General features: G+C 44.0%; 2 protein-coding genes across 3 annotated transcripts in view; one reads left to right on the plus strand and one right to left on the minus strand.

Moving 5' to 3' along the window:
• LOC310773672 (palmitoyltransferase ZDHHC14-like) overlaps positions 1-12733 on the plus strand; it is a 122389-nt gene extending 109656 nt beyond the window's left edge. The window contains exon 10 of one of the 2 annotated variants that reach the window (XM_083633595.1): positions 11515-12733. In XM_083633595.1, coding sequence (XP_083489721.1) covers positions 11515-11985 — 471 coding nt within the window. In that variant the 3' untranslated portion in view covers positions 11986-12733. The remainder of the gene's footprint in view (positions 1-11514) is intronic. The other variant, XM_083633596.1, reaches the window with a different exon arrangement.
• A 2479-nt stretch (positions 12734-15212) lies between these two features.
• Positions 15213-22843, minus strand: lgals8b (galectin 8b; the record flags this gene model as incomplete). Its single annotated transcript, XM_083633649.1, has 8 exons — positions 15213-15362; positions 16203-16368; positions 17217-17305; positions 17617-17643; positions 17757-17876; positions 18760-18970; positions 22370-22458; positions 22805-22843. 8 exons carry the CDS (start codon positions 22841-22843, stop codon positions 15213-15215), a joined length of 891 nt encoding a protein of 296 aa, XP_083489775.1.
• Positions 22844-23334: the final 491 nt, after the last annotated feature.

Consider the following 23334-nt stretch of genomic DNA (forward strand, 5'->3'; position numbering starts at 1 on the left):
CACACACACACACACACACACACCAGTGTTAATTTTGGCAGCTATTTTAGATTTAGCCTTTATACGAAAACGCTTATTGGTTTTAGTCACATTTTATTCATTTCTATCCTTGATATTTTTAGTCGACAACAATGCAAAACGTTTTAGTCAACGAAAAGTCATTACTTTTAGTCAAAATGTTTTCTGTCATTAAACTAATTAAATTAGGCCAATACAGGTATTAGAAATTGGAATCAAGGTTGACAGGTTGTATCAAGTGTTGAAATTTCTTAAAGCAACATTTAACTCTTAACACATTTCTGTAATATCCAGATTCCTTACCAGTTTGATAGCTCTAGCTTAGACTCTCCCATCAGTGTTAATTTTGCCAGCTATTTTAGATTTAGAGTTAGTCTTAGTCTTTAGACTAAAATACTTATTAGTTTGAGTCACATTTTAGTCATGTGTGTATCTTTCATAGTTTTAGTTTTATAGTTTTAGTTTTTGTCACGAAAAAAGGGATGTTGACTACGGTAAATGTTTTCGTCAACGAAATTAACACTGACACACCCGCACGCACACACTTGAACTGTTGCCTTCTCCTTCAGTAGTGAGCTCAAGTTCATCTTTGTTTATTTATATATAACCCTAATTCACAAGCATGTCTTAGAGGACTTTGCAGAGAGGACTTTGTGTCGAGCTAGATTGAACCAAAAACACAATCAATGAACAAAATGTAACAAACTTATATAAGACATAGCGGAAATCACAAAGTAGGCAAGAGCAGATTTTAACCAGACAAAATCTAGCTATTCTACAGCTTAACGTCCCCGGCATCCCATTAGACCCTACATGCGCACAAGGGGGGGAAGGCGTGTATATATGAGTGGCAGGTCAAATTTGAACATCCACTAGCCATTTGGCCGGTGGGCAAAAAAAAGAGTTAATTTTGGACCCTGAACAGAGTAATGGGCAACAACAAAAATGACAGAGATTGAGACAGAGACAAAAAGAAAGAGATGCAGCATGCGGGGGAGAAGGGACTGAGGTCTGTACTGAAAGCTCCTTATTGAAATCGCATCCTGCCTGATTTCATTGAGATGTCTCCATGGTCTGTCCTAAATGTCCAGACTATTTCTACCTGCCGGAAGGACATGGGGACATTCTCTCACATTAGCACATTTAGAAATAACCACCATCTGTTTTATGTAGCTGTCATAACGGTTGTCCAATTGTGCCAGCTGCTGGCTATTTAGCCATGTAAGAGATAATGACTGTTTTGGAAATTGTAATCCCTTACACTCCTCATTACTGGGGAAAGTAATCAAATTGTAATCCCTTACACTCCTCATTATTACTGGGGAAAGTAATCCAATTGTAATCCCTTACACTCCTCATTACTGGGGAAAGTAATCAAATTGTAATCCCTTACACTCCTCATTATTGGGGAAAGTAATTACATTATAATCCCTTACACTCCTCATTACTGGAGAAAGTAATCAAATTGTAATCCGTTACACTCGTCGTTACTGGGGAAAGTAATCAAATTGTTGTGGCCAACATGGAAAAGGAAAGATGAGAGAGACACAGGAGGGCAGAGCTATGAAACAAAGGAGTGGGGGTTGAGTGTGTTCTTGCCGATTCTATTTCTCTGAAATAGTCTATAATGAATGAATGATGGATAATTTCAATAACAAAAAGGAAAACATCACTAAAAAATTATAATTTGTAGTGCATCTAATCATACTAATTTCTTATTTCAGATTCAGTAATGCATGGCTTAAAGTCCCTGGAAACCAAAATCCACAAAAACCTTCTAACTATTAAATTTAGGGTCTTATGTGAGTAATTGTGTGCCTCAGAAATGAATTGACATTACTTTCAATCCTAACCCCAAAAATCGACACTTTTCTACAAGGTCTGGATTTCCATTTCCTCATTGAAGAGACCGGTGCGCGCGGTGCTAAAATGCATGATCTTATCACGTCATAAGATTTAATCGAATCACACACGCATGCGCGCACACACACACTGACACACACACAGTAGCGCAGCGGCAGAGATCTCTCCCTCTCTGTCTGTGCTATGCGCCGAGCAACGCGCGAACACACACACACACACACACACACTCCATCTCTCTTCCCTCCTCTCTCTCTCTCCTTCTCTCTCTCTGTCTCTGTTAACGGAGAGAGAGGTCTCCTCCGAGCAGGTCTCCTCCAGCAGGTCTCCTCCTCTGAGAGAGAGAGGAGACCTGCTGCAGACGGGACACGCCCACACAGTCCGCGGGAGAAAATACACTCTAAAATCTAATTGATTCTCATGACTTTTGCCATGACTGTCAAACCTAAATTTATATACTTTGCGACGTTCATCATCGTTCAAATTTGGCTGGTGGCTTATTAACATAGGTTCCTGTGATGTGATGAACTCAAAATGCTAAATAATAAAAAAATATTTCTGGTTTCCAGGGACTTTAACATTTGCAGTATTTGATTGATTATGCATTTAAAGGGAAGATGGCATCAAAAAGGAAGAGAGAGGCTAGTCAGACAGAGAGACAGTCTCTAGATCTGTTGCTTTAAAAGCCTCAATTTAGCCTCAATTATGTCTGTCAAGTTGATATTTGGGAAAATATTTACATGTATATATTGAGTGGGCTGATTCAGTTTTTGGTTTCCCTTGTCTGGGTAGTGCAGTGGTGGATTCCCTGCCTACCAACAAGAGGGTCACAGGTTCAAGCCCCCGTGTTACCTCCAGCTTGATCGGCCGTCCATACAGGCACAATTGGCCGTGTCTGCGGGTGGGAAGCTGGATTAATGCCAGATTCACACAGGATCTGTCGCCCGGATCCCCCCCCGCGCTCCATTCATAGTCAATGTCATAGTCAAAGTCTGACAGGCTCCGGCAGTGGGCAACGCAGGGTTATGCGTGAAAAACGTGCAGAGGTCGTACGGCGAGAGAGCTCAGCGCGATCCAACTTTGGGGAGATTCAACCCTAGTACGTCACGCTCCACACACAGCTCTGCTCTGTTTCACTCTTCTCTTCTCTTCTCTTCTCTTCTCTTCTCTTCTCTTCTCTTCTCTTCTCTTCTCTTCTCTTCTCTTTTCTTCCCTTCTCCTCTCCTCTCCTCTTCTCTCTCTCTCTCTCTCTCTCTCAAAAATCACAACTGTATATCTGTTCTTCACAATAAAAATCCTCTGGTTAGTTTGTCAATGAAAAAAAAGAGAGAAATTAAACTAAAGCTATAAAATAGCACACTACAGCCTTTTAAAAACATCTTTTCCTGGTTCGCTCGCACACATGCTTGTTTTGAATGGGAGAAGTCAGAAAGGGGGGGTGAAGTGAGATCCGCCCACCGCGACGTACTACAGCCGGACTACAATACGTCTCGATGGATTGTGTCTGAATGTGGGCTAAGGGGATGTCTCCTAGTCTAGTGCCTCCTCTGGGACCACAATGGAAATAAGCCCTCTGGCTTTCTTGTGCTTTGTCCTTTTGACAGATGTGTGTGTGCTGTTGTGTTGTCAATAAAGATATCAATCAATCAATCTGGTCGGTCGGGGCATCTGTCCGGGGGGAGGAGAACTGGGGGGAATAGTACTATGTCCTGCTGGTGAAACTCCTCGCTGTCAGGTGAAAAGAAGCAGCTGGCGACTGCACATGTATCGGAGGAAGCATGTGCTAGTCTACAACGACCGGGACAGCAGGGGGAGTTGGCCAAGTACAATGGGCCTTTTTCACAGCAGCCATTTTCAAAGGCAGGGTAACCACAGGGGCAACCAAAACATGAATGAGGGCCCCAGCACTGCAATACCTAAATGGATTGAAAGTGAAACCATGTTTTGAGACATAACATGGCTGCTGTGAAAAAGGTCAATAGAAGAGAAAAGGGGGACGCGGTCTGAAAACACTTGTTTTTCCCCCCTTCGTGTAATGCAGGCCTTTTAATTTGAGCGCTGACAGCAGTTGATGACCAGATGTGATTTCATGAGGCGAACAGTTCATTGTCGGGGAGAAGTGAATAACGGTGTATGCACAGCATGATGGGATAGGCAGTGGCGCGGAGGCCTAGGACGCAGTGACTGTGATGATTGATTCATAAGATGTGATTGATATTTGTCCCTACACCAGTCATTAGAGGTGAGATGGGGTGTCGGGCTGTGCTGCACTGACCAAACAATTCACCTGTTTACCACAAACCACCACATCGCAAACCACATTGTTGACTCGTGTTGTGTATTGTGTTGGTGAACGTGTGCAAGTACATTTGCATAAACAGCCCTGGAAGGGATTTTGTCTCCATCTTGTGATACCATTTAAAACAACGGGCTGGTATGGACCCTTTTCACAGCAACCGTTTTGAGGTGGTAATGCAGGAAGTAAAGCAGGCTGTAACCAATTCCATTCCATTTAGGAGTGCCAGGGCCCTCATTAATGTTATTGGTTACACCTGCTTTACTTCCTGCTTTACCACCTCAAAACGGTTGCTGTGAAAAGGGCTTATGAAGGAGCCTTGTTGGCAGTTGCCACGGTAACGGTGTGTGCAAGGATGTCACATTACGCCTCCATAACATAAAGCCTCCATTCAGGATTTGACTGAGGGGGAAGACGGGAAACAATGCAGTGCAGCGCGGTTGGCTCAGCCTCCAGTAAAACACTCTGTACTGGCTATAGACTCAGCCTCCAGTAAAACTCTCTGTACTGGCTATAGGCTCACCCTCCAGTAAAACACTCTGTACTGGCTATAGGCTCACCCTCCAGTGAAACTCTCTGTACTGGCTATAGGCTCAGCCTCCAGTAAAACTCTCTGTACTGGGTATAGGCTCAGCCTCCAGTAAAACTCTCTGTACTGGGTATAGGCTCAGCCTCCAGTAAAACTCTCTGTACTGGCTATAGACTCAGCCTCCAGTAAAACTCTCTGTACTGGGTATAGGCTCAGCCTCCAGTAAAACTCTCTGTACTGGGTATAGGCTCAGCTTCCAGTGAAACTCTCTGTACTGGCTATAGGCTCACCCTCCAGTAAAACACTCTGTACTGGCTATAGGCTCACCCTCCAGTGAAACTCTCTGTACTGGCTATAGGTGCAGCCTCCAGTAAAACTCTCTGTACTGGCTATAGGTGCAGCCTCCAGTAAAACTCTCTGTACTGGCAATAGGCTCAGCCTCCAGTAAAACTCTCTGTACTGGCAATAGGCTCAGCCTCCAGTAAAACTCTCTGTACTGGCTATAGACTCAGCCTCCAGTAAAACTCTCTGTACTGGCTATAGGCTCAGCCTCCAGTAAAACTCTCTGTACTGGCTATAGACTCAGCCTCCAGTAAAACTCTCTGTACTGGGTATAGGCTCAGCCTCCAGTAAAACTCTCTGTACTGGGTATAGGCTCAGCCTCCAGTAAAACTCTCTGTACTGGGTATAGGCTCAGCCTCCAGGAAAACTCTGTACTGGCTATAGACTCAGCCTCCAGTAAAACTCTCTGTACTGGGTATAGGCTCAGCCTCCAGTAAAACTCTCTGTACTGGGTATAGGCTCAGCTTCCAGTGAAACTCTCTGTACTGGCTATAGGCTCACCCTCCAGTAAAACACTCTGTACTGGCTATAGGCTCAGCTTCCAGTGAAACTCTCTGTACTGGCTATAGGCTCAGCCTCCAGTAAAACACTCTGTACTGGCTATAGACTCAGCCTCCAGTAAAACTATCTGTACTGGCTATAGACTCAGCCTCCAGTAAAACTCTGTACTGGGTATAGGCTCAGCCTCCAGTAAAACTCTCTGTACTGGCTATAGGCTCAGCCTCCAGTAAAACTCTCTGTACTGGCTATAGGCTCAGCCTCCAGTAAAACTCTCTGTTCTGGCTATAGGATCAGCTTCCAGTGAAACTCTCTGTACTGGCAATAGGATCAGCTGCAGACCCGAATTATAAACCGGAAACTGGAGTACGTTATAAAAGTTATAAATATAGTCACGTTATAAACAACTAAGCAACGCTGGGGGTCCGTATGGAAACAGTGTTACTCGAAATGGTTAAAAGTTAAATCAATTTGGTCATTCAGTGGCATTTTACTGCCATGTAAAGTAACTATTACGCTAGCCGCTAGCATTAGCCACAGTAGCCGACTACCCACAATGCTTTACGTTATCCCAGCACCCGAACGACAATGGCTCTGCTGTAAAATCCTCATAGATGTTTTTTTTCTCAAGTTAAAACAGTCTATTACACCGGAAGCGGAAGATGCACCCATCAGGCATCATGGCAGCTAGAAAAGGTGGATAGGCTTGTCGTAAATCTTTCTAGCATTTTAGCTCTTCTTTCTTGCTTCCTTTCTTGCTCCCGTTGTCTCTCGTTTTCCTTAGTGAGCTGCAAGCTATTTTTACCAACCCAATCGACCACCGTTTCCTTTTTGATAATTGCACAGTGAGTGATGAGGGACTGACCTGACTCGTTCTCAGTTCCAAATCTTTCTTACTTCAGTCGCATTACTGGTAGGTGTTCAACATCCAACTCAAGTATTTTCTCCTGAGAGCTGGAGAGAATCAATATTTAGACTTTGTTTAGTCATTCTCTAATAAACTAAATAGCTGATGAAATAACAGACAAAATAGTAGTTTTCTGTTTCCTTTGCTCAGCCCCCCCAACTCTACTTCCTGGGTCACTGATGTGTTAACAGGGTTCCCACATGTCCTGGAAAACAGTTGACCAGAAATAGTAAAATGTCCTGGAAAGTTTCAACATTCTCCTATTTTCCTTTAGCTGAGAATGAACTACTACTAGGCTATCAGAGCTCCCCAAAATGAATAACATTGCCATCTGAAAGGGCTAAGTTATGTTCAGGATCATAATGTAGCGGTCCGCTCCCGGGACCGTTAAGTGAGGAGGAGAAGAGGAAATACTTGGTACAGGCTTTATTCAGGGCTTCCACTCATAGCTTCACACACAGCTCATAGCATTAGCTACGCTCCTAGCTACACACCTCCACTCTCGTTCCTCGCCTAGCTTGACTGACTCCCCACCCAAGACCGGAAGTCCCCTACACACTGGCTGGTCTGCTGCCTTCATGTAACGTCGTAATCCCCACAGACATGTCAAACCCTGGGTCGCTACTCGCTACATTACCTCCTCCCTTCTTAGCCAGCTCCCACGCTGGCACCCACAACCCACACATATCCCCCTGTACCAAAACACACCAACACATCAACACTTTTTCCCCAACAACCCCCAAACAGTCTTTTCTTATTCCCCCACTTAATTTTCGTTACTTCACATTACCCACATTTTCAATTAACATTAACCCATCATTTCCATCCCCCCTTCAAAGCTTCTGTTCCACCCGACACCCACTAGTCCCTTCCAACCCCCAGTGGGGTTAGTCCTTCGCAGGGTGACTCTTTTCGACTGGTGGGTCGCGGGGCTGTTTTGAGTGGGATGTGTGTATGAAAAAAAGTTATTCTACTCTTTGAGAACGCCGGTGTCCGTGGCCAACATTGCTGTCTTTCAGAGGCTGTAGCGGGCTCACTTTTAAAGCCAGAGTGAAGATACTGGTATCCTCTGAAACTAGAAGGCCTAAAGCCTTTGGCATAGTCTTCGCGCCCAGCCAAGCGCATAGGGCGCCGGTGATTTTGATGTCATCGCACCGGGCGTGTCGGGGGGCGAGGCCTGAGCGTGGCGCGGCGCGTCCATGGAGATTTTTCTATCAGCGCGTCGGGTTTTGGCACATTGTCAACATGGATGCTTTTGAGGGAAGACTCCAGGGGAAAATGGAATGAAATTGAATGTAACGTTCCCAATTCTATGTATTAAATCCTAAAAAACGACCCTCAACATTTGGGAAGGCTAAGCCACACAACTAGTTCGTTATAATCGAACGTCATGCTTCGAAGGCGACTTTACGACGATGAGGACGGTGAGGAATCAATCACAGCAGATCTCCGCTGATAGACTAGGCACAGGCACAGGCACCTTGCTTCCTCCTTCAACGCTTCTTTGTGAGATTTTGTTCGTACCGCCCCCTGGCGTTTCGGAGCGAGCTGCGCACTGACTATGTTCTGTTTTGGCCCGCGCAGAGTGCGCGCACCCTCCGCGGAGCCCCGCCTCCAGCGCGTGCACGAAGAGTATGCCAGACGCTTGGCATCCATTGGTCCCATAGATGGCATGCTTGCTGCGAGCATCACAGGTTTAAACTTGTTTAACACATTGAGTGCCAGCCACTTTTGGAGAACGGACGCTCCCAGTGCCAGAGTTTCAGAGCGTTTTCAGTGATTTCTCGAGGCCCACAGAATATTGTGTGATATTACTATGTAAACACCGAACATGCACAAAGAACGAGGAGACTCTCTTCTATCATCTGCAAAAAAAAGTTTATTGATCCCATTTTCCGTTCTTTAGTTATGAGCCGGAGAAGATAGCTTGATTTAGCCAAAAACAGCAATTTCTTTCTTGAAGCTGAGATAATGAGCCTTTTGTGAAATTAAACATTTCAAGCACATCATTGACTCTGAAGCTAATATTTTCTGATATAATGACACCTCAAAAATAATTTCCTTCAATAAAAGAGTGAAAACAAAGGAATTTTGTTTGGCCAAATAATATGTTTTAGCTGCAACCAGCAGCGCTGGCCCCTGCGTGCGCAGACCCTACACCTTCTTGCTGGTCTTGATTTACTGCTGGTGGGCATCAGATAGCCTATTCTAGCTTGTTTGCTCTCTATGCATCGAGCCTGCTGCTGCCTGGGTGTGTGTGTACTGTCAATTGTTGTATGCTGTAGTGCCCTGCGTGCCCCACCCCCCTCCTCCTCCTCCTCCGTGGTGGGAGGAGTCGTGTCTCTGCTGCGGTTTGCTCTGAGTTTGATCTGCACTGAAAAGTCCGCTGCCTGCATCCCCCCGCTTTTTTACAGCGTGTCCTCGGCTCCCAGCTGAGAATAATGTAACTTTTCAGAAAGACGCTGGTGTCGCCGTGTCGGCAACTAAATCATATGGATGGACTATCGCAGCGGACACGGATGGGGCTCAATTGTGGCAGCAGATGACTGCTGTTCACAGGCACAGCTAACGTTATGCTTCAAGCATATCGATGCGATTTCCGTATTCCGTTTCCTCATGACTTCTTCTCTCTTTTCTCCTGGCCTTTGTCTAATCGGGAGGGCACTGTCGCCACCTAAGGGTTCTGTAAAATAGGTTAGACACATTCAATAGCTCCCATATTGTAAGAGGCGATGTAAGAGGCTTAGATCGACATCCCCCCGTCAAAATATGAATTTGGAGTTATTGACGCCATTTGGCGTCGCTGGCAGCCTACGGTAAATTTCTCCTGACGCCATTTGGCGTCGCTGGCACTCAATGTGTTAAAAAGCACAAAGCTACCACAAGTCACAAAGAGTCCACAAAGCTACACCATTAAATGTGGATGGAAAACCACTTAGTACTGTGTCCCTTTCTCCCTCACCATCTCATGTCATATCTGCCCAGATGGACCAGGCTTTACACTGGCAAAAAAAGAGGAATGCTGACATAGGTCCAATAATACATCAGTCAAATGAGTCTTTTCAACAACCTGGAAAAGAGTCCAAGCTTGTAAACTTGATAAAAGAGCATCTGATACGTGCGACTGATAGAATAAACTCTTCTTTCATTATCAAAGGTGGTGCAACTTGTGTTTAAATGAAGTCACTGGTCTTTTGAGGTCAGTGTTATTAATAATAATAATAATAATAATAATAATACATATGACTACTTATAGTGCTTTTCTAGGTACTCAGACACTTTACATACAGTATAACATAAATGTACACAGATACAGAACAAATACAAGTATAGGGGTTACAAAATGAAAGAGGATGGTGGGGGTAGAAATCAGATACTGTAGGCTTTCTTGAAAAGGTGGGATTTGGGTTGGTTTTTGAAAGACGTGTGTCAGAGTTTCGGATGTTGAGGGGCAGGGAATTCCAGAGGTTTGGGGCAGCGATGGCGAAGGCTCTGTCCCCCAAGGTGCGTTACTTGGTCTTGGTGATGGGGTGAGAAGGTTGGCATCGGCAGATCGGAGGTGGGGGAGTGGCGATGGAGGAGATCTGTCAGGTATGAGGGGGCGAGTTTATTGAGAGCTTTGTAAGTGATGAGGAGTATCTTGAAATTGATTCGGTGCTAGATTGGAAGCCAGGAAGAGGATTGGTGTGATGTGTTCTCTGGAGCGGGAGTGAGTGAGCAACCGGGCAGCTGAGTTTTGGACATATTGCAGTGGAAGGGAGGCCATAGTACAGAATGCTGTTGCAGTAGTCTAGTCTGGAGGTGATGAAGGCATGGATGAGTGTTTCTGCGGCTGAGGAGGAGAGGGTGGGGCAGAGTTGTGCAATGTTACAGAGGTGGAAGAAGGATGTTTTGGTGATGTTGTTGATGTGTGACTTAAAGGAGAGGGTCGGATTCATAATAATGCTGAGGTTTCTGACCATGGGGGAGGGGGTGGCTGTGTGTCCGTCGATGCAGAGTGAGAAGTTCTGGGAGGAGGGCAGGAGGGATTTAGGGCCGATGATTATTTCCGATTTATTGCAGTTGAGTTTGAGGAAGTTGTTGTTCATCCAGGTTTTTATTTCAGTGAGGCAGTCCGTGAGGGTGTAGAGAATGGCAGGAGGGATGGTTTTGGTGCAGATGTAAAGCAGGGTGTCGTCGGTGTAGCAGGGGAAATGTAGTCCATGGCGACGGATGATGTGACCTAGGGGGAGCAAGTAGAGGCTGAAGAGGAGGGGACCAAGCACCAAGCCTTGAGGGACTCCATGTGAGACTGGGGTGGTATGAGATTTGCAGTTATTGATGGATATATTGATTGACTTGGTCATTGGGGCGACGTCAAAGTATTTTCCTTTTTGTCCACATGTTTCATTCATTCCTGCTGTCACCTCTACAAAACTAACAATCTTCTTTCATCTGCAACAGGTCTGTAAAACTGTACATCTAACTGCACTGAGGCTATGATAAAATAGCCAATAGTGTTAGGCTAATCTCCCTGTAGCTAATGTATGTATTGATGACTCCTCTTGTTCTAACCCAGTTACTGCGCTCCATTCTAAAGCAAGGCAAGAGAAATCAATGGGGTGTGAGGCAGTTACTTAATGGGCCCCGTGTTTTCAACTCTGTCTATTGACTTCAGCTCTGTTTTTACTGGGCGGATGCGTTAGCTGCTGGGGTTTCTTAGTGTGGCTCTGCATTCTAACAAGGTTACTAACATCTCGTTTCTCTCTCATTTCTCCCTCTCCCCCTGTTCAATCACCTCTCCCCTCCTCTGTTTATTTTATCACCTCTCCCCTCTGTTTATTTTATTTGTTCACTCTCTTTTGTATTCCCTTCCTCTCTCTTATACTTTGCTTCAACCCTCGCTCCGGCTCACTTTCCTCCACTGCCTCTCATTTGTTTTCTGTTTGCGTTCCTCTCCTCTGGCACCTTATCTATCTTTTTGTCTTTCTCGTCCCCTTCTTGTCCTATTCTTTCTCCCCTTTCCTTCTCTGCTGCTGCTTTCTCCCCCCCCCCCCCCCCCCCCCCCCCCCCCCCATCCCTCAGTGTGACCAAGACCAGTGCATTCAGAGCACCAAATTCGTTTTGCAGGCCGTCGCCACACCTCTCCTCCAGCAGCAGAGCAGCGAGCCGGTCATGCTGACGGCTTCGCCCGACGACGGAGGCTCTCTACCCGGCCGCACCTCCCTCGTCCTGGGGGGCCCCTGCACCTCGCTCCCCCTCGGCCAGCCCACGCCGCCGACCTCCACCCCCAACCTCAGCTGCCACGAAACTACCGACATGCTGCCAATCCACGGGCACAGCCACCTGCACAACCACAGCCATCCGCTCCAGGACCCGGGGGCCCACCACCACTTTCTCACCCCAGAGGAGGCACCCTCGCCCCCGGGCATGCTGCCCTGCGGCAGCCCCCTGGGCCACAGCCACACTATACAGGCCGGCTTCTACAACCCGGCCAGCCAAGACTCGCTACACGAGGACTCTGTCAGAGGACTGGTTAAGCTCAGCTCTGTCTGACAGCGGGATATCCCTCTTTCTGCCCCCTCCCCCCTCCTGAAAACATCCGTCCAACCCCTCAAAGACACTCTTGCCCTCTCACTTCCTTCCTGCCTGCCCAGACCTGTGCCACATTTGGAGCGGCTCGTTCCCAAGCTGAACTCAAGTTTCTCTTCCTCCCCTCAATGCATCACAGGACCTGAGAACTGAAAAGGCTGTGATTGTAATTCAGCTGCTAGGAACTGAATTGAACTGAAGCGAAGTGGAAGCGGTTCTCCTCAGCCAATGTCTTGCTGAAGCTCTCCACTGGAGCTGCTTCCTGCTGTTGTGGCCATGTATCACACACCAGACATACTCTTCTTCTTTTACTTCCAGGGAAGCCTAATCCATTAGCCCCTGGAAACTAGACAGGGCAATGAACGGAGTGGAGGAGGACATTATTTTTCAAATGGCTGTGAGCCTCAGCCATTTCTATCAAATATGTCATGTTTTGACAGTACGATATGTTTTTTTGGGTCAAAAAGCTGCTTTACTATGTCAATGGATCACGGGTCTGGCATATTTTTGTAAAACAAACTTCAGCCTATTTGTTCATTACTGATTGGACAGTGTCTATTGCCTTTCTTTCTTGGACATTCTTGTCAGCAGTGCAATCAGTAACAATGGTTGATGTCATCTTGTTGTTGCATATCATCCTGCTTTTTCTAAGTATCATGTTTTAAAAAAGACTATGCCATGGTTATTTTTGTTTCTCTTCCAAATTATATTTCCTGTGGATATTAATAAAATTCCAACTTTTTATGGGACAACATTGGATCATTATTGAGGTTTAGAAGACTTTAGGTGAGGTGTGATGTGAGTCATGCAGCACTAGCTGACAACAGTTTCCTTTAAAGTGGATCTTATGAGCAGCGCCTGTGGTCATTGGACCTTAATGAGACAGTTGGTTTGAAAGTGTCTGATAAATGCGGCCCGCTTAAATGTATGGATATTGAAAAGAGCTTGAGTCTGCAATCCGTCCGGTTCCTGTTGTAAATCCTGTAAGGCCTCAAGCACTGACCTTTTGAAGAGAAATGTATAGCTCTCTGTTTTCCTCCCTTTCCTCTTTGGGAGAATCAAAGTGATTTGTGGGCCACTTCAAAAGACAGTGGCAATTGCTATAATAACCACAAAAAGTTGCTATTTTTGGTACAAAGCAAATGACACAAGAAACTGCAATTCACTGAGAGGTGGTGCTTGGTTATTGTGCCTAGGTAGTAGGTACAGTAGTACAAGTAAACAAAGCCAGGCTGACAGTGACTATTTCATCCTCTGCTACCACCTTGTGGTTGAGTAGGGGAACTGCTGTTGAAGGTGGTGCTTTTCATCCTTTCAAAGTAAGCAAGTGGGCAATATTGGTCTGTTTCAATTTTTGTCCCACTGATGATGTCACAATGCCTATGACCTAATCAGTGACATCATTATTGACCAGTCATATTATGACATCACTGATGATGTCATATGTACTGATGTCATAGGCATTGACATTATCAGTGATGTCATAGGCATTGTGACATCATCAGTGACGCAAAGTTGAGCAATTGTGCACTGCGCATGCCAATAGAGCAGACGATTGTGTGCTGTGCATGCCAATAGGGCAGACGAGGCCACGCAGCAGCCAAGCTGTGGGCGAGGCTGCGCAGCGGGCGAGCTTCAGGGCCGATACCCTAGTTACATTAAATTACATTAGACGGCATTTATGATCTCAAAAATGGGATATAGGGTGTATGAACAACATATCAATCTGATGTAACTGCAGGTCAGTCCTCCCCCATGTAAAAGTGAGCAAGTGCAGCCAATAATAATAATAATAATCCATCATGTAGAGTAAACACTGTATCTGATACTTTGTTTTGACTCCGTAGAAGGCTCACCATGTCTACTATGTGAGACAGACACGTCAGACACTGGATACAAGAGTGATACTAGTAATACATTTATTTGATATTAAATCAGTTATGATACACAGTAGATTTGTCATAATAATATAATTTACAACAAACAAAATAAGCATTGCAATTTACAAGTCTGAGGACAACTGTTTTATTCTTGATTAGAGCAGGCTTCATCGTTGCACTGAGGGGAGAACCAGACCTGGGGAGCAGTGAGACGAGAGATGGTCACTCATGCAGCATCGTACCATGAAGAAATCCTTCAGAGAATAACCTTAACTGCTGCTTGCATTTGTTAATTGATCGAGACAGATTGTTTGAAATGAGCCTGTGCTGCACTGTGCTTCAACCATGTTGCACCATGACATGATCAAGTCAAGTTGATGTTTATTGTTTACACAATGAGAATGAATGTTCCTGAGAATAACACACTCGCTCTCCAGTGGGCAAACATAACAAACCTGAAATGAATGCAGTCACGTTTGCGCCTATGAAGTTAAAAATGTGATGTACAAAAATGTATAGATCAAATGATTGTAATCATTAAGTTGAAAAATCTGGTTTAATTTAAAAAATATATATAAAATACACTACACACACAGCTTGTTTTATAATGATAGGAAATGTTCTGAAGCTTTTCAAATTATTTGTTGGTTGTTGTTGGTCTTGCTTTGGCCTTGCTCTACTACCCACTCCAGCTCCAACAGATGGCAGCCCTTACTTATTTCATTGTCACTTTCATTTTTCATTTTGCTGCATACAAGGCCCGTACTACAATACTTGACTTGTACAGTACATATTATTCCAGTTTTCATTGTACAGTGCACTAAACAGGGTGTGTTACAGTAGTGATGCTCTAGAGACAGTCTAAGAAATGAACCAAGGAAACCTAATGTATAGCTGTAAACAGTCATGGTTGTTCAAATATAGGGGCACACAGCCTGCCCACCCAACATGCACCAGTCTGCTAGCCAGGGCTGGAAAAGGGCCCATTCAGTCCATAGCCTAGCATGGCTTGGCTCAGCATGGCTTGGCCCAGCATCCATGGTCCTATGTCACTCAAAATGTTAGATTAGCTTGAAATCAGTGATCTACGGTTGCTGTAAGACTAACCTGCCCTCGCATTCACTACTGAGCTCAGCACAGGGCTTGCCTTGTTCAGCGTCCACCGTCTGGGTCACCATAGCTAAGCTAATTTAGCATCAATAACCAGAATACAACAATGGCCTATCCTAGCCCAGCCTGGCACCCATAACCTGGGTTCCCTCACAACAGGCCTGGATTAGCCTAGCCCGGCCTAGCTTCCACGTTCGGGGGTCACCACAGTTTGACGTCGTTCAGCTCCAGATCCCCCATGATCTCCAGCTGGTCGATGCTGCTCAGGTCCTGCACCCGGTGCCTGAAGTCAAACAGGTGGGAGCCGTTCACCGCCAGCTTGAACTGGTGGGGCTGGCAGAGGATGAGAATCTGACCAGGAAACAAAGCACCACTGAGGGACAGCCGACCATGATAACTCATGTTCAACTGGTGGTTATAGTGATGATATTAGTAGATGCATATTCATGTTATTGTCAGGGTTCTTCCTATGCATGTCTGGAAAAGTATTAAACGTGAATTTGATCATTTCCAGGTCTTGAATAGTTTTGGGATTTGGAAAAAAGTGGAGAAGTATGGAAAATGCTGTGGTTCAGGTCTGAAACACACATAATTATAGCTTTTATGTTGTAGACCCACTTTGAGTACATAGTTTTTGTTGATGTCAAGAAGAAGAATGTTCAGATAGAGGGATCCTTGTATTACCCAGCCGCTGTCAGCATGCATTATATCAAATACTCACCTAAATTAAATCCAGTCAAGAACAAAAATATGGAATTTTAAGATGGAACTCTGTAGGAACCTTGCCAAGCATGTCACATATTCTATTCTGTGAAGAACAATCCTTATCTATACAATGATATATGACCTAGTTAGCAGGGGCAAGATGTCTATCTGGGTTAGGGTTATATAATTATATTGAACACCAGAGAAAATCTTCAAAACAAACCAAGGCCTGGAAAAAGCATGGCATTTTTTTAATTCAAAATTTCTAGGTTAAAATGCTTTGGATAAAAGCGTCTGCCAAATGACAATGTCATAATGTAATGTGTAGGAGGAACCCTGTGTTATTGTCCAGTACAGTACAGATGGAGGAACCCTGTGTTATTGTCCAGTACAGTACAGATGGAGGAACCCTGTGTTATTGTCCAGTACAGTACAGATACAGATAGGTATCCTTTCCAAGTGTCCAGCAGAGGGAAACGGGCCTACCTCAAAGTATTCCCCTGAGGAGAAGGGGAAGAAGGGCAGCTGGCGTTCCTCGCGGCCCCAGGCTTCACTCAGGTAGGAGTTCCTGATGAACATGGCTGACTTCATGCGGGGGTTCAAATGAAGGGCGATGTTCTCCGTCCTGCTGTGGCGCAGGTTCACCGTGAAGCTGGTGGGGAGAGCGGGACATGGAAAAGGTAAAGAGAACAAGCAGTGTTGGGGAAACTATGTTAAAATTGTAGTTTACCAAACAATAGGTACTTCCCAATGAAAAGTAGTTAAAACTACTCTTTCAAAAAGTAGTGCATTTACATCCAAACTACATCACAGGAAATGATCACAATCTAAGTCTGGAATCTCATATTGTTACAGGGAGGTACAACTGAACTGACATTGAGTAAAGTGTAGGTGTAGAGAGAGCAGATACCAGTAAATACAGGTGCTCTTTGGGTCCAAGGACATCATGAGATAAAAAAGGCAAGGTTAGACTTGATCAATAAGTCATAAAAAACACAATGCACTGCTTTGTAAAAGTTAAAAAGCCTTTAATAAATGGGCTTAGCGCCTATGCATTTCAACTTACAGTCTTCTTCAGGGCATGAAGAAGACTAAGTTGAAACACGTAGGTGTGTTTTGATTTAGGGACTAGAGCAGGCCAATCTTCACTTAAGCAGCACGAGGATGTATTTTAAGGAGAGGATAGCGAGCAGTTGAGGGGAATCAGGGAAATTGTAAATTTCTAAGGAAATTCATGGTATTCGATCACAGGCATCAGTTGCAAACCACAGGTGATATAAAGGTGATAACTACCTAATCAACGTGACCCAAAGTAGTTCAATACTGAAAAAGCTACTGACATTTGGATGTTAAACTACCTTCCAACTATTGTAAATTGTAGTTAAACTAGTAATTAAACTGTACATGTGTTGCTACAAGTGTTGCTCTGTCTGTTTTTGCCCCACAGGGAAGTGTCACTCGAGTCATCAAAGAAAAGAAGAAGACACCATGTCAGCTCACCTGTGTGGGTACATGCTGACCTGTCCCTTGATTGTTATGTGCTGTCCTGGGTTCAGTCCTTTGAGTATGCTGCCTTTGTAAGGGAGACTCTGAAATGTCAGAGAATAAAGCTGTTGATGTAATTTAGTTCGTAGCAAACCTCGAGTCGGCAACATTGGACACTATTTGATTTGGGTCAGACTTAATCATCTGTCTTTTGAAATTTGTGTACGACATGCAGGAAAGGGAGAGGGCAGACTGGCTTGTGAGACGAACAAAGGAATCATTTTTAGGAAGCGTGATCCAGTTTTAGGGGCATCACAAGATACTCAGCACATGAAAAAAGGCAGAAGATACTCAGCACAAGAAAAAAGGCAGAGGTTTAAATGATGCAGAAAGGGGAAAAAACAAAACAACTCACCAAGTCCCCTGATTCTGAAAATATTGCCTACAGGGGGGGGGGGGGGGGGGGGGTCAGATTTAGAATCCTTCCTAAATAAATGTGCGATTAACAGAAGAGGTCCAAAATATAAAGGAAGTCATGAATGGGACGGTACTTACTGAGTTTGGGATGTAGCCAATAGCGTGCACCCTAACTTTACCGGAAATAGAAAACATGTCAACACTGTCCAATGGGATTCTGTGCTTGTATTCCAACAAGTGAGCGCCATTTACTGCCACCTATAGGTGAAGACAACATGTACTATATCATCCGCATTTCCCCATTAAAATGCATTCATCTCTAGGTGTTTTGAGTCCATTTTTAACATACAACACTTTGACCCCATTTACACCTGGCATTGAAATGTGTTTTGGGTGATCACATTGCAATCGGATAGTGCTTGACCACCTTAACCTGATTACATTTACACCTGGTATTAAATATGTGTCTCCAGTGTCCACATTGAGGATCAGGCAAGCTAGCGTAGAGCAGCAGAAAAACAGTGGTGACTGTTGTATGTGGATTGAGAACACATTTGCATTTACACTTGTGTTCAATGTGTTCCAAGTTCAAGTTCAAGTTTATTTGTATGTCCCAGAAGGGCACTTTGGGTTGCAGCAAAACAGAAAAACAGAAAATAGGCAGAACATCACGCAACATCCTGGATAAAAACATAAAGTGCAGACACAGTTAAACATATAAGCGCAAAGTAGCAGTTTAAAGTGCCAGTGTGGTTTAAAGTGACCAGTGCAAAGTGCAAGGCTATAGGCCAAAGTGGTCATTTTGACACTCAGCATTACACATTACAAGAAATAAAATGCTACAATAGTACATATTGTGTAAAAGAACGCAGAAGACCAAAGGCCAAAGTGGACGTTTTGACGCTCAGCGCTACACATTGACCTGACCAACTCTGGAGGTGGTTTGGCCGTTCGGATCACAATCCATCCTCAATGTGTCACTTGTACTTTCATGTGGTCAAGCACTATCCAAATGCAATCTGATGATCACCCAAACACACATTTTAATGCCAGGTGTAAATAGGGTCTATTACACAAGCTTGTTAACTGAATAGCACTTCAAAACGCCTCCCCCCTCAACAGACGGGACAGGTTAGCAGACCTTGAAGCCGTCTTGGTGCACCAGGACGATGGTCTCGAAGGGGGCTCCCTGCTTGTAGGGCAGCTGGTGCAGTGTCTCCTCCTTGCCCCAGCTCTCCTGCTGCAGGGAGTTGCAGACCACGCAGGGCGCAGTGCCGAAGCGAGGGTTGAAGTGGAGGGCGATGTCGGAGCGTGGCTTGGTGCTGCAGCCACTTGACAGGTCTATCTGGAACCTGCAGAGGGGGTTAGGGTTAGGGGTGGGCGATATGACAACAATATAAAAGAAAATTCAGGCAGGATCACCATCCACGATCTTATCACACGATTCTTTTTCATGTTGTTTTTAATTGTTTTTATTTTGCAAGTTACTGTTGATTATTTGTGAGGAGTCTCTCTCACACCAGTCAGTCAGTGTCATTTGGGTACTGGAGGGTGTGCCCCTCGCCATAGCCAAAGTAAATCCAAATTTGATCTTGTAGTTTTTATCCTCTAGTTCAGTGGTTCTCAACATTTGGGACCACAAGCGGTCCTTCAGGGGGTTCCCCAAGAATGTAGAATGACTATTTTGATCATAGTTTTGCTGTTATCTCAAAGCCAGAGGCGAAGTAATAGGACAAGCAAACCAGGTAGGCGCTTGGAGCCCCAGCCACTAGGGGGCCCCCTACGGCAGCCAAAATGTACTCCGCAGAAATTACCGCAACCCCCTCCCCTTATACAACCAATGGACGATTTGCAATGACATGACATCACAGTAGGAAACCTCCCTTGTGGGGCCCCATCTCATCCACCTCGCCTTCCACCAGTGAAAGACACTTTCAGCCTGCACCCTGCACTGCACGAAAGTGAAAGTGAGAAAGAGCAGTTAGAAAGATAGTTAGCTGGGCACTCGCACTGCAAATTGCAAATCAATTGAGAAGGACGAATCCCCCCCAATATTTAAGCCTGATAAAATGTGAGGGCACATGGTAATAGGGTACATTATGACCCAGGTTAAAAGGGAAATAAGAAAATATGAAAAGTAATCAAATAGAATGTTGACAGAGACCTGATTTAAGTTTATTTATTTTGGAATTAAATAGGGGTAGGACCAGATAAGCAGAGGCTTCCTTCCTACTCCTTTTCAAACAAATACTGTTATTTTTATTGCAATTATGATTAATATTGTACATTATTGTTTTTTCCTTTTTTTGTTTTAAAATGTTTTTAATGTATTGTGTATTATTATTATACTTATTATTTTTTATATTGTCTTTTATGTTAATGTTCGAAATAAACATTCATTCATTCATTCATTCATTCATGTATCACTCTCATACCATGTGTGTATCACTTAGGGTGTTGAGTCATAGTCTATTTTTTATTTGTCTTTATTGAATGTTTCAAAACTGCATGTTTAACTAAGAATAGGCTAATGATTATTTCCACCCACCACTTATTTAATTTGGTTACTTTCATGTCAAAAGTTTGGAAGGAACAAGGCATGCTGGGGGAAATATGCAAATGTGTTTGTCCAATGCGGTCCAATGGCATTGCTCTCTGTCAGAACTTGCTTGGATGTCCTGATGTTGGTTTAGTAGCAAAAGTAAACGCATAAATTAATAGCAGATTACATCAGGGTTTAGTAAACCCAGATTGCAGTGCTCAAAGAGGAAGGGGAAAAGAGAAGGATTAGCATACTGCTAAACTGACAACATTGGATTAGGTTTACAAAATGATTGTGTAATAATCAGAGAGCCTAACTCAGGGCAGGGAGAAGTGACATGGAGGTGAGTGAGAAAAGGTGAATAATGACATCACAACAGTCTAATCGTACTGTTAATATTCCTCTAATCTGGCTTCAAGTGGCCTTTTTTTTTTATCCCCCCCCCCCCTTTTTTTTTATCCCAGGGAGGGACCCTCTGGGAATTCTTGCTTGGAGCCCCTCAGACAAGTTAAATCAGTGCTGCTCAACGCCATCCACAGTATATTCTGTAATTGCAAATGAGGCTATACAAGTGCAGATCAACAAAGTGGCTGTCTAAGGAGTGCAATAATGGTTGGTTCTTTGTGGAACCAGAAATGTTTTTAGGCCGGTGCTTGCACTGGCCTATAGGAGCACGTGTGTCCCAATCGCTGCAGTCACGACTCCTGGCACCCTTTCATCAAGATGGGCTTTTACTTTGAAATTTGTTTTATTTGACAAATGTCCGGTTTCGGACTTCCTGTCTGCCCAGATCTGATCTTGTTAAGCTTGACAGTCCCAATGTGTCCCGAAATAACCTGGGTTACCCTTACTATGTTATCGTGTGTTACTGGACAGACACACTAATAACTTTTCAGTCTGAGCCATCTTACATAGCCTACAGTGTGCTGTGCAGGGTGCTGCAGTTCATATTTTTCTATTCTGTTTTCAATGAGACAGGCAAAGGACCTGTCTCAAACATTGACTGATATCACAGGTTGTTGTGAAGAGTGCAATGTACAAGGCTATATAATTTGTAAAGAGTGTAAAGAAAAATATTGGATTAAGAGATACATAGAGATAGCCTACATCAGTGGTTTCCAAACTTTTTGTGCCCATGGCACATCAAATGGCACGACAAAATCTCAAGGCACACCTATATAGCCTAAGTCAATCGGTGCAAAATAGCCTCTATTACTCTTATCACTCTAAATGCTTTTTTATTTACTAATGTCAAATACAATTTGACAAAATATATTACTCTAGGAATTAATTTGAAACTTTGCAAAATTACTACATCAAAGCAGCAACACACCCACTTTTTGTATAGTTTTAGGCTATATTTGCAATTGCAATAATGCAAAATCCCAAGGCACATTTGGGAACCACTGGCCTACATTATGGCGTTGTTCTATCACAGAGAGACATTCAGTTAATATGGCGTTATTCTTCTAACACAGAAACATTCAGTTAATATGGTGGTCTTCTAACACCAGAGAGACACATTTCAAAAGGTGTCCTTCAATCCCACAGTGACTGTTAAGGGTGTTACTAAACCTTGAATTTGTGAATGTGATCAACCTTGTGGACATTCTGTTTCTTATCCATTAGGTATCGAGTATCGTATCTGTATCGAGTATCGAAGCAGATATTTATGGGTTATCGTATTGTTTAAAAAAATCCATAATATCCTGCGTCCCTAAACACAAACAGGGAAAAAAGGTGGAAAATCAGACGACGGCTTACAGTATATGTGTTCTGTTGATTGTTAAAATGTGTATGGGTATACATGATTAGGGTGACGATCCCATGCACCGGCCGTATGCCAGGTTTCGACCTGGCCTTGTTTCTATTGCATTACTCAGAAGAAGCATTTTTGTCACTTTTATTTTTCCACGTGTAGTTTGTAGTTTCATTATAACAGAGAGCAGAGATCAAGCAATAATCCCCAAACACTCAAATCAGGGGAAACATTCAGGACCTACAAACTATAGTTTACTATAGTATACTATGTATACTATCTATTTTGATGACTGGTTGGTGTAATACTGTATTCATCACACTGGCTAAATAATACCAGCTGTTATTTTGTCTCAAGAGACACCGTCCATATAGCCTCAGTGGACTTTGCCACAGCTTAGGGTTTAGTGAAGAGACTCCTGGCTCGCTGTGACCGTGACACAGGTCTTACCTGTCAGCATCTGGGGGGATGGTGCCCTGGATGATGATGATCTCCCCGGGGTGCAAGCCTCCAGGTATGGTCCCTGTGTATGGGATCACCTGAGGGGGAGGGCAGAAGTTAGTGCTGCGCCTGCATTGGCAGCAAATGGACCCACTTCCCAGGAATTATCTGCATGCTTAATTTCAAACAGGAAATACACCAGTCTCATCTGGTTGTATGTCATGCGATCTGATTATTTGACGGTAGCAGTAAAATTAGCTTTGTAGATATATATTTTTTTATCATGCAGACCAGATGACTGAAACAGCAGACAATGTTGACCTGCAGATGGTTGCAGCATGTCGGCCCTATATGAGTCTACTGATCATTAAGCCTACATGGTGGCATCAGAATATCCCATAACGTTAGCCTAACCTATCTAGAGAGATAACAACAACGCCTTACCGGATTTAGCACCGTGTGTTTCGCATTTGCCACAGACATCGGACTTCTTGTGACAGACATGTAGCTGTGCTCTCTATCTCTGCTGTAATGTAATGTTGTTGACCGATGTTATTTCTATTCTACTCCGCTATATTGGGATGGCATTGGCACCTCACGCATGCGCAAACGCTACCATGTGATCAGGTCCACCCAGCTGAAGTGAACGCAGAATTATTTTTATTCGCACCCTGTTTTCTTCTCAGTGAGACTGACAGTCACAGGATTTTTCTTTTTCGTTCAAAACTAATAGGCTATACGAGGGATCAGCTGAGCAGCATTTTGGTAAGGGGTCACTGGAGGAAAATAGGGGAGGGTGATGCTTTTCATTAGTTACTACTCTTATACTGAGTAGTTAATGAATACTGAATCATTACTTAATTATTACCTGAGTTACTCTTTTTGTGTAACCTATTGTAAAGTTGGTAGAGCCATACTATGGATCTGTAGTAGGCTATTATGTTCTATCCACATACTTTCTGTTCAAGTTTTGA

Source organism: Poromitra crassiceps, assembly GCF_964638095.1.
Source record: "Poromitra crassiceps genome assembly, chromosome: 3".
Lineage (NCBI taxonomy): Eukaryota > Metazoa > Chordata > Actinopteri > Beryciformes > Melamphaidae > Poromitra > Poromitra crassiceps.